The 12,055-nt window shown below is 37.9% G+C and overlaps 1 protein-coding gene across 2 annotated transcripts in view; it reads left to right on the plus strand.

Annotated features, from left to right (window-relative positions):
- LOC122080648 overlaps nucleotides 1-4,683 on the plus strand; it is a 7,758-nt gene extending 3,075 nt beyond the window's left edge. The window contains exons 2-5 of one of the 2 annotated variants that reach the window (XM_042647451.1): nucleotides 582-2,307; nucleotides 3,217-3,375; nucleotides 3,513-3,621; nucleotides 4,124-4,683. In XM_042647451.1, the coding sequence (XP_042503385.1) occupies nucleotides 1,933-2,307; nucleotides 3,217-3,375; nucleotides 3,513-3,621; nucleotides 4,124-4,329 (849 nt within the window). In that variant the 5' untranslated portion in view covers nucleotides 582-1,932 and the 3' untranslated portion in view covers nucleotides 4,330-4,683. The remainder of the gene's footprint in view (nucleotides 1-581; nucleotides 2,308-3,216; nucleotides 3,376-3,512; nucleotides 3,622-4,123) is intronic. The other variant, XM_042647452.1, reaches the window with a different exon arrangement.
- Nucleotides 4,684-12,055: the final 7,372 nt, after the last annotated feature.

Consider the following 12,055-nt stretch of genomic DNA (forward strand, 5'->3'; position numbering starts at 1 on the left):
GGGGGGGGTGGTGAAATACTGCCTGGCCCTCCTATTGTCAATGTTGTATTTGCATGTGGCTGAGGGGGGGCTGGACCAGTAGTTACTGAGTCTTGCCTAGTTGAATTATATCGACCGTCTGATTAGTTGCATCTCCTTTGGCTGATGAAGGTAAAAAACAGTGAATATAAGTGTGGACAAAAGCTGATATATTACACTGGATGGAAATGCTAACTCCATGTACATTTGGCTTCGTGTGCCAACTTTTGAGGGTGCTATGGTATATTTGAATGCTCATGTTAGTTCACAGAAACACACCTAGTTGTTGAAATGGGTTGGCACATGGGGCTGTCGAAGTACTTATGGCCTAAAGTGCCAATTTTTGGAACAAATGTATTTTGTGCGAGCCTATGGCACAATGGTTAAGTTGCACTATTGCAACATGTTGGTCACAGTTTCAAAATTTGGAAACAACATCTCTTGCGAAGCCAGGGGGTAAGGCTGCGTACATTTGCCCCTCCCAGACCCTGCAGTATCTGGGAATCTTGAATCTATAATGAAGAGAATGCATCTGATCTTTATCACGTATTCGTTCTGCCTAGACTCACAGGTCACGAGCTGAAGCTGCAAAGAGACCCAGCCGGAAATCATGGAAGACAGATATGGACGTGAGGCCCTTTTTACTGAATGTTTTCTTCACTAAGAGATACATCCATGCTAAGGTGGTCCACCGAGGTACCAGTAAAGTGATCTCTGTTGCTAGTACAAAATTGCAAATGCCAAGGATTTGAGGAACACTTTGAAATCCCTTACTGATAACAATGCCTGTAGAGGGAGGCTTATTGCTGAGCAAAAACATCAGGGTTTGAATTGTCACACCATCCATATAGAGATTTATATTTCCCTCAACTGTCGTAGCATGTTTGTCATACACAGTAAAAATGAAAAGGATGAAATCATATTATTTTCTTGAGGCCTTAATTCTTTCAGAATATTGAAATATTTGCACTGATCATCAATTTGTGGATTGCTCATGAGAATGAATGTCACCAAAGAGAATGGGTGTCAAACCTAATTGTGATATAGCAGTCTAACCCTGGTTGCGCGGTCTGGGGGGTCATAACGTACACAGCCTTACCCCCCTTTTTTGCGGAGAAGTGGTTTCTTGACTTAAACCTGCGACCACTAGGTCATCATGGAGCAGCCTTACCAAGACCTGGCAACAAAGGTCACAATGACTAGGTGAGAAAATGTGGTTAAAAGGTTAGAAGAAGAAAGGTGAAGGCCTGATTTCTTCCCAAGACCTGGCCACAAAGAGTCTAAAGTTTTTATTATTATTATTATTATTATTATTTTTTTATTTTATGTTTGAAGATTTCATTTCCCCTCCTTGGCAACCAAACAAAGCCTAAGATTAATTTCACATTTGGGAATTATGTTCCAATCTGAGAGGGACCCTCATATCATGTTCTAATGTGAAAGTTTAGATAACACAGAAAACTCGGGGAAAAGATCATCTCTAAATAATTGGGTATCCATTTAAGGATCCAACTATTGGGAAGACTTGGGATACGCATCCATATATTGGGATGTGTCCTGGTCCTCCCAGCCCTTGAATCACTTATTGATCACCCAATTAATTGATTAATTGGAGAGGAGCTGAATCCAAAAACTCCAGTGTCTTAAATGAGGGTACAGCCACAAATTCACTAGCATTAAAGAGATCACAAAATCCAGGTTTAGTCTAATAAGCCCTGTCCAAGTCCACAAGCTCTGGGCTCAACTGGTTATTTGGGTGCCGTTATGTGAGCAACGGAAAGGCAGGAGGAGGTAGTTAGAGATGCAAGGAGCTAAAAGGAAGGGCCTTCAACCGTTTCCTGTAATTTCTTCCTCGCCTTCGACATCCCATTTGCCTTTCTCTCTCTTTGCTCTGCACAATTCGAGCTAGAACACATGCAAGCAATGCAAGAAAGGCGACCTGAAGAGCAGAAAGAGCATCAGTGTCAGTTGAACGATCACAATCAGTTTCATCAAAATGTGATAGTAATGAGACATGGCGATCGGGTGGACAACTTGGAGCCCTTGTGGATCACCACAGCACGGCGTCCATGGGATCCTCCATTGGCTGAAAGCGGCAGGATTAGAGCCTTCTGTACCGGAAGAAAACTGAGGGATCGACTCGACTTCCCTATTCACAGAGTATTCGTCTCCCCTTTCCTTCGTTGCATCCAGACCGCTTTCGAGGTTGTCTCTGCCCTTTGCGCTGTTCAAGATAACAATATCGAGATGACCAGCGAAAATGTTCCCATTGAACCCTCCAAGCTCAAGGTTTGCTGCTAGATTACTTAATAATTTTAATTAGATCTTTCATTGAGGTTTCGCTGATTGGCTTTTGATCCTTTTGGAAATTTGCATTACGTAGGTTATCTTTTTTGGGTCTGTTGGGATTTCAAATCGAAAGTGGGGAAATTATTTGTGAGTTTATGATTTTTATCTATGGGTTATGGGGAAAAAGTGATCTTTTTCGACAATGTCATGTTTAGATGTCTCATTGAGCTTTAAATTTTGTTTAGATGATCTCTGGAATAGAAATGACAATGGCAACTGCAACATTGCTTGATCCATTATCTCCCAGATTGGAGCACATGAGCCCACCAGATTATGGCTGTGCACTGATATTAATTTTTTTTTCCTCCTTTCTTTCAATTTGTAAAGTTTAATTCAATTTAGGGTCTCTAGGTTTGGTAGTGAAAAGGAAGTAAACATCTAGCATCAAATTGCAGGTTTTGCTTGAAAGTAGTGATTTCATTTGGGACTTTTTTATTCACAATATTTTGATCAGACTTCTCCAACTTGAGCAACTCTAGTGAAAACAGTGGCCTTTTGGTGAGTATCACCACAGTATTGAGTTTCAAGGGACCTAAGTTTGGAAAAACAGACTTGGCTAATGTATTTTGCTTTTGCAGCCAGGCTTGTTCCCTTGATCTAACTACAATTGTGAAAAAAAAAAAAAATTGATTTCGTAAAGATGAAGAAAAGAAATCTCCCATTCGGCATATTTTGTTGAGACAATTATTTCATTTGATGCATTCTGCAACCACCAGGACCTGGTTTGCCAAATTTCCTGGGTCACCTTCTAATTTGGATTCTTTGTTGTATGATAATGATTTTCCACATTAACTGGCATATCTTGACATGCTATAATTTTTTTCCCCCACCCTTATGATCACCGTTTAGGTCTCAATTGAGTATGGCTTATGTGAGGTATTAAGTAAGGAAGCTATAACTTCTAATTTGACTCCTAAAGACGGCAACTGGGGGTTCGATATCTCAAAACTTGAGAAAATGCTGCCTGCTGGGACGGTGGATCACTCGATAGAACGTGTGTACCAAGAGGTAAATTCTGAAACTCAAGTCCTTAAATTTTGCTGCTTCATTTTCTTGTTTATGGCACCCTAGCTATGGAAATTCATGCCTAGAATTTGTTGTATATGTATGTTACTAACATTCAGGCCTTCCATGTGAAATTCTAGTTGCCAAAGTGGGAGGAGTCTTTGACCGATGCGAGGGCTCGATATAAACAGGTCATCCATGCACTTGCAGATAAATATCCATGTGAAAACTTGTTGTTTATCACACATGGTACAGTTCTGGACTTTCAAATTCTTTCTTGTTTTCACTTGCAAACTAGTGCTACAGCTATTCAAAAGAACTTTACTTTTTTATCAGTTTGAAAAAACATATATATATATATATATAAGTGAATGCTTGGGGCCCGTTTGATAACGTTTTTGCTAATAGAAACGGCAGAAACATAAATTTCCATTTTTAGAAACAGAAACGGAATTGAAGGTGTTTGATAAGTCATGTTTTTGGAAGTCGATAGTAACTAGCGAAAGAATGGCCACGAGTCGTTTCCAGAAACGGCGAGCCTGGGTCATTTCTTGAAAACCATAAATAGGTGGAAATTTCAATTTCTATTTCTGAAAACAAAAACAGTTTTTTCCGGAAACGGCAGAAATGTGTTTCTTGAAACGTTATCAAACAGACCCTTGATTTTCAATATTGTTTGTGTACTAATATTGTGCTAGAACCTTCATAGTTGTGGTTATAATCAACTCAAGCTTTTCATGTGGGAATGTAGGGGAAGGAGTTGGCATTGCAGTCTCTGCATTCATGAAGGACACAACTGTGTATGAAGTGGAATATTGTGGATATGCACACACAAGAAGAGAAATAACCTTTAAAACTAAGCAGACATTTACCGCCAGCAATTTTGAGGTATCTACAAAGGGCAGTGAATCTGGTATCAGCTACTGTCCTATAAGTGCGTTGGCTGTGGATGCGTGATTCGACCCTATCAAGTTGAGATTCGACCCTATCAAGTTGACATAGGTCTCACACTCTGTCCCTGGTTGCTTAAGCCCAATTCATAAAGTGGAGTATCCTTTAGTCTTGAAATATTATGGGAGATCCATGTTTCTCATCAATAATCACTCATTTTTTTTTGAAAATTTTGGGATTGGTAGGTTTTTATGTATGTCCTCATTGAAAGGACTTGTTGGAATCCATGAATGGATCCTTTTTTTTTATTTTGGATAGGTAGGCTCCAAGGAGAGAGTTGAACTCATAATCTCTTTATTATGAGGAGTTGGTCTTTACCAACTGAGATTATTATTATTATTATTATTATTATTATTATTATTATTATTATTATTATTATTATTATTATTATGAGAGTCCAGACATGCCAACATACCTGACACCTAGGTATCCTGCTATATATATATATATGCATAAATCTTGCATTTATATAGGTCCAAGAAACAGGTCTATTTATCACCATTCAGAAATCCTGTATATATGTCTTCATAATAAAATATTTACTGTTAAAATTTACTATTATAGATTTTTTATACAAAATATTCGCCATAACAAAAGGGGCAGTAGCTACAAATTGAGATGACAATTTACGCATCTAAATTTTGTAGTTATAGATTTTATTACGCAAAAAATATGCTACTACAAATGCGTAGTTATAAATTTTGGGGCATAAATTTCGCAACTAAAATCTGCAGCTATAAATTTACTGTGAAAAAAGGGTAGTTAGAAATCTGCAGCAATAGATCTACAACGGAAACATTCACAACAACATTTCCACAACTATAAATTTGTTGTGAAAAAAGTTCGCAGTTAAAAATTCGCATCAGTAGATCTACAGTGGAAACATTCGTAGCTATATATTTACTGTGAAAAAAATTTACAGTTAAAAATCCGCAGTAATAGATTTGCTACGAAAATATTCACAGTTAAATATCCACAGCTATAGAGTACCCTGTCCCTGCGATATGAAATCCGTAGCTACAGACTTAGTGACGGCACTTGTAGCTGTAGATAGCAAACCGTAGGTAATCCACAGCTATAGCCTATTACTGCGGATTGTTAGAAATTTTACTACGGAAAAGACCACAGTTATAAGCCTCCTTTGTTGTAGTGGAAATCTCCCATTCGACATATTTTGTTGAGACAATTACAATTCATTTGATGCATTCTGCAACCACCAGGACCTGATTTGCCAAAAATCTTGGTTCACCTTCTAATTTGGATTCTTTATTGTATGATAATGATTTTCCACATTAAACTAGCATATTTTGTCATGCTATAGATTTTTTTCCCCACCCTATGTGAGGTATTAAGTGAGGAAGCTATAACTTCTAATTTGACTCCTAAAGATGGAAACTGGGGTTTTGATATCTCAAAACTTGAGAAAATGCTGCCAACTAGAACAATGGATTTTAATAATTGCATTTCTATATGTGTTACTCACATTTAGGCTGTCCATGTGAAATTATAGTTGCCAAATTGAGAGGAGTCTTTGACAGATGCAAGGGCTAGATATAAATAGGTCATCAATGTACTTACAAGATAAATATCCTTGTGAAAACTTGTTATTTATTACACATGGTACAGTTCTGAACCTTCATAATTGTGGTCGTAATTGGTAAGGATTCAATTTTTGAATTTAAATTTTGGCTTTCATAGTTAAAGGAATTGTAACCGTAACCGTTTCTGCATCTTGTTGAGCGGTAAAGTTTGAATTTAAATTCAAAAATTGACATTAACTCCCTCCTCATCCAATCTCAATGTGGTAGGTTCTAAATGGGTTTTTAGTGCAAGGCCGATGGCTCAATTGAACATTACAAAGCACGGCTCATCACTAAGGGGTACAATCAACAAGAGGGTATTGACTACACGAAAACATTTAGCCCCGTAGTAAAGCCCACTACAGTTCGCATAATTTTATCTTTAGCATAGTTTGACATTGGGAACTACGTCAGTTGGATGTTAGCAACGCTTTCCTACATGGCACCCTAAATGAGACAGCCACCATGTTTGTCATCTCCATAAGAACCTGTATTGATTATATATATATATATATATATATATAGAAACAGGTACATTTGTCACCTTAGACTTCATTATTTGTCGCATCCTTTATTCTAGTCTAAGGAGAAAAGGGCTACTTACCTAGTTAAGCTGAGTAAAGCATTATTCGAAGCTGATGAGCATGGAAATGATGTTCGAATTGCTGTGATTAACGGTAGGAAATCAACAAAACATTAAAGTTTTTCCCCTTTTTATGTTCTATCAATTTGCAGAGTGCAGCTACTGTTACACTCTCTCTCTCTCTCCCTGGAGCTTTTTTCTTCCTAAACAGCGGCTGTAGCAACAGACACCGATGACGGTGACAGAGATGGCGACCATTTTCTGAACTTTTTTTTTTCCTACAACGGATCAATTGCAGTGCCAGGGCTGGGTAGGTTAGGTAGACAATTGTGTAGATTTTGCACCTCTAATCCAATGGTCTAGACATGCTAGCATACCTAATACCTGGGTATCCTGCTACTAGCATGCCTGTCCTTTTCCCTATTATTATTATTATGTAAACATCCAGAATTAAATTGTAGAGTTTTGCTTGAAAATAGTAATTTCATTAGGGACTTTTTTATTCACAATATTTTGATTAGACTTCTCCAACTTGAGCAACTCGCGTGAAAATAGTGGTCTTTTGGTGAGTGTTGTTGTACAATCCCGTGTGACGTGAATCCTACACAACACAGAATACAGGCGGGTCTGGAGGGAGCTATGGGACCAGTCTCCACACGACATGGATATGCTGCACGAGAGAGGGGCGGGGCAGTATGGGAGACAACCCAGCGTTGGAGAGTATCCCCAAGCCTAGGTCTGGCCAACCCAGGCTAAGGTTGAGACCTCGGTTGAATTCGGCATAAAAAATTTCTGTTTCCTTCAATTTGTAAAAGGATATGAAGAATATGGTGATTATAACTCGACAACTGAATTTCAAGGTTGAAGTTTTTGGTATTCCACTCTCCAATAGGTGCTGCTGTTCTTCAGATGATGTAAAATATCTGGCAAATTTCCACACCTTTGATGGTTATTTGTGTCATGATTACAATCGTAGATGGAGTTGTGTTAAGGAGTACATAAAATTTTTTAGTGACACTAAATGTGTGTTTCTTTATAAAACAATTCAGTCTATGATTTCTACAACTTAATCTTCATTTCTTGTATGAATTTTTGGAGGAAACAGAATACTGATCTAATTGAACGGAAGGACGGAGTAGACTTACCCACTGATTTATTAAAAAAATTGTGTATTGATATTTCAAATTAGTTGTAATCACTAACTTTCATTTAGTATGTTTTGTGTGTCTTTCAGAAAAGGCAGACATAGGTAATTATTAACTATTAATTTATTATCTATTTTAGTTTATCTAATATCCTATTTTCTAATGTTCTTTTAAATTTTTTTGAATTTCATAATTTAATTTAGATCCGATATTTTCAATGATCTCTTTTTTAGGCAAAGAGTATCATTTTTTTCTTGGAACTTATTTTTTGCATCTGTATTCAAACAAGTAAGAGCTATACTTTTCCTATTACATAATTGTCTTTTTTTTCTTTTTTTTTATTATTTGCAAATGACTAGCTTATTATGATTTTTTTTTGCAGACCTTAGGCTTCACTGTTTGTCACATCCTTTATTCTGGTTTAAGGAGAAAAGGGTTGCCTACCTAGTTAAGCTGAGTAAAACATTATTCGAAGCTGATGAGCATGGGAACAATGTTCGAATTGCTGTGTTTAACTGTAGAAAATTAGCAAAGCGTTCAAAGCGGTTTCTTAGAGATGCTAAGTAGACCAATCTACTTCTACAATAGATATACCGTCTCTGGGATTTTTATTTTTCTGGATTGTCTTTTTTTTTTTTCATAAAAAATCGAGATCAGAGTAGACTATGCAAGAACTTTGTAGGGCGGATGCCAAAAAGTAGGAGCATGCGGAAGAGTTTTCCCAAAAAGGAGTACCACACGACATGGATATGTTGCACGAGAGGGGGCGGGGCAGTGTAAGAGACAACCCAACGTTGGAGAGTATCCCCAGGCCTAGGTCTGGCCGACCCAGGCTGAGGTTGAGACCTCGGTTGAATTCCACATAAAAAATTTCTGCTTCTTTCAATTTGTTAAAAGGATATGTAGAATATGGTGATTATAACTCGATAACTGAATTTCAAGGTTGAAGATTTTGGTATTCCACTCTCTAATGGGTGCTATTATTCGTAAAATGTCTGGCAAATTTCCACACCTTTGATGGTTATTTGGGTCATGTCTACAATCGTGGATGGAGTTGTGTTAAGTAGTACATAAAATTTTTAGTGACACTAAATGTGTGTTTCTTTATAAACCAATTCAATGTATGATTTCTACAACTTAATCCTCATTTTATATATGAATAGAAAGCTCACAGCTAGTGGACAGAGCATGGTCAGAAAGATTTGCGCAATAATGAATGTAAAGAGAAAGCTTATAGCCACATTGATGCTCTGGCCTACCGATCAAATCTCCAATTGAAAAATTCTGAGGAAGTTCTTCCAAAGGTCTACACTAGGATTACAGAAGACACAAGAAACTACTTCTTACAAATCTTCACAAACCCGTTGTTGATGAATCCGATCTCGGTATGTCCCTCCCACTCCTTCCTCCGCCGCGGATCTTCTCTCTGTTTGCTTAGACCCTCGACCAACCGTGATTTCTTTAGCTTCTTTTGCTTTTTTTCTTTCATGTTGCAGAGAGTGGGGCCAATGATCTCTATGCTTTGTTTGGTTTCACCGACTTTGGCTTCGAGCAGCTTAGGAGTGCCACCTCCGGCTTCTCCATTGACAACATTGTCTTTGAGCATGGTGAGAAAGCTCCAAAGGTTGTTTATAAAGGAAAGCTCAAGAACGATAGCTGGATTGCTGTTAAGTGTTTCAACAAGGCCGCATGGCCTGATACGCTCCAATTCCTTGTTTGTTACTCTTCTCCTCTTCGCTTTCTTCCTCACATCACTTACATTTCCTCTTTTTTTTTTTTCTCTTGCATTTTCTTCCTATCTTTCTCCCGTACTGTACCTATCTTTGTTTAGTCTGTTACTTATTTTCTTTGAATTGCATCTTTGGAGGAAGTGCGATCCATGGGTCAGCTTCGGAATGAGCGGTTGGCCAATCTCATCGGATGTTGTTGCGAAGGAGATGAGAGGTTACTCGTTGCTGAGTTCATGCCCAATGATCACATCTTTTTCATTGTAAGCATTCTTTGCTCTTTAATCGGTTTGGTTTATTTGAATGCATCGGTTCATCTAACCTCAAACCGGTTTTGCATTGGTTTCAACCTAAGATCAATCTTGGCCGTTCGCTTAAAGTAAGACATGTGTCATCTTCTACATGGGATAAAACAAAGAAGTACAAGATTGGGCAAAATAGAGGATTTTTATCCGTAAAAGAGGTTAAGAGTTGGCTATCAAATTTGAAGTAATTGGTTAGACTAATCTGCTTCTACAATGGATATGCCATCCCTGAGATTTTTATTTTTCTTGATTGTTTCTTATTTATTTATTTTTTTATTTATAAAAAATCGAGATCAAAGTAGACTATGCAACAACTTTGTAGGGCAGATGCCAAAAGGGAGGAGCGTGTGGAAGAGATATCCCAAAAGGGAGTACCACAAGACATGGATATGCTGCACGAGAGGGGGCGGGGCAGTATGGGAGACAACCCAGCGCTGCAGAGTATCTCTAGGCCTAGGTCTCACCGACGCAAGTTAAGGTTGAGACCTCGGTTGAATTCCGCATAGAAAATTTTTGCTTCTTTCAACTTGTTAAAAGGATATGTAGAATATGATGATTATAACTCGACAACTGAATTTCAAGGTTGAAGTGTTTGGTATTCCACTCTCCAATGGGTGGTACTATTGATGATGTAAAATTGACATTAATTCCCTCTTCACCCAATCTCAATGTGGTAGGTTCTAAATGGGTTTTTCGTATCAAGAGATTTTCAAACAATCTCTCTGACTTTATTTGATTGAGACCCAGAATCTCATTAAGGATATCCACATCAACATTGAATTAAAGCCCAGTGGAATCCATAACTCTTGATAATCACCAGAAGAAAGCCACAGGCGTGCCCTACACTCTTTGGCTTATCGTGAACTCTTGCTGTCAAGTGAAACCGCTCCTATTGTCTCATCATCCATCTTTTGGGGGTATAGACTACAGTGGTCAAGCTGAAGATTTGTCAAAGACCATCTTCAACTTGAGGGGGGCTGTTAAGGATTCAATTTTTGAATTTATATTTTAAATTTAAAATTTGAATTTAAATTCAAACTTTACTGTTCAACAAGATGCAGAAACGGTTTCGGTTACAGCTCTTTTAATATTTATCTTCATTGCTTATCTGTTGTAAATTTTCAAAATTTCAAATTTCATTCTTATCCAATTGTAACAACTCTCCTATATTTGTGATATAAAAACAGCACGTAGCCCATGATTTGGGCAGGTGGAATTACTCAAAAATATATTTCAAAATCTCTTTTCTTATAGTAATCAACTTAAGCTTTTCATGTAGTAATGCAGGGGAAGCTTTTCACCAATGCACTTATTTTCTTATCTTCCATTGAAGAGCATGGTCATCCAATTTAAGTAACATTGGTAATAAAATAATGTCTAATCAAAAGAAAGTTACTTTTCATTTCACCACTTTGATGAAAATAAGATGCACTTTTTACTTTGTGGTCCTCGAGCTGAAGTGTCCACATAAGTTCGTTGAGATGTCTACACAAGATTCCTCTTTTATATTTTGTCGAGTTTTTGGATTGCTCCACCTAGGGGTCAAATAGGGCCGGGTTGGGCTGGGTTTCTTAAAACCCTAACCCAACCCTAGGTCCTCAAAATTCAACCCAAGCTCAACACAACCTTGTCGGATTCATTCCAACCCAACCCAGCCCTAATTGACCCTATTAGGGCCGGGTTTCGGGTTGGGCTGGTTGGGTTGACCTTGGCTTCTGCAATGGTTGAATTAATCTTAATTGACCTGTTTTTGCCATTTATATCTTATATATTAAAAAATAAATTATAGCAAAAAATAAAATATCAATAGAAGCCCTAAATTCCAATATAAAAATTTAAGGTTAAATTTCTAGTCGGGATGGGTTGACCTTGGCTTATGCAATGGTTGGATTAACCTTAATTGACATGTTTTTGCCATTCATATCTTATTCATTAAAAAATTATAGAAAAATAAAATACCAATAGGAGCCATAAATTCAAATATAAAAATTCAAGGTTAAATTTCAGGCCAAGTTTGGCCGGGCTAAGGCCTAAAACCGAGCCCTTCAACCCTAACCCTCCCTTAGGGTCAAAAAACTTAGCCAAAGCCCAATTCGGGCTCAGGGTGAAATCTAGTTGTCAAGGCCAAACTTTCACCCCTAGCTAGCTAGCTCGCTCCACGTAAGTAGAATGAAAAGATGAAGATCCAGACTTCCATTAGGACAGAGCATGGTCAAAAATATTTGAGCAATGATGAATGTAAAGAGAAAGCTCACAGCGACATTAATGCTCTGGCCTGCCGATCGAATCTCCAATTGGAAAATTCTGAGAAAGTTCTTCCAAAGGTCTACTGTGAGGGTAGCGGCCTAAGATGGATCCCCGTTCTCTCTCCTCTCTCTCTCTTCACTATCAT

The sequence above is a fragment of the Macadamia integrifolia genome, chromosome 6 (genome assembly GCF_013358625.1).
Source record: "Macadamia integrifolia cultivar HAES 741 chromosome 6, SCU_Mint_v3, whole genome shotgun sequence".
NCBI classification, from domain to species: domain Eukaryota; kingdom Viridiplantae; phylum Streptophyta; class Magnoliopsida; order Proteales; family Proteaceae; genus Macadamia; species Macadamia integrifolia.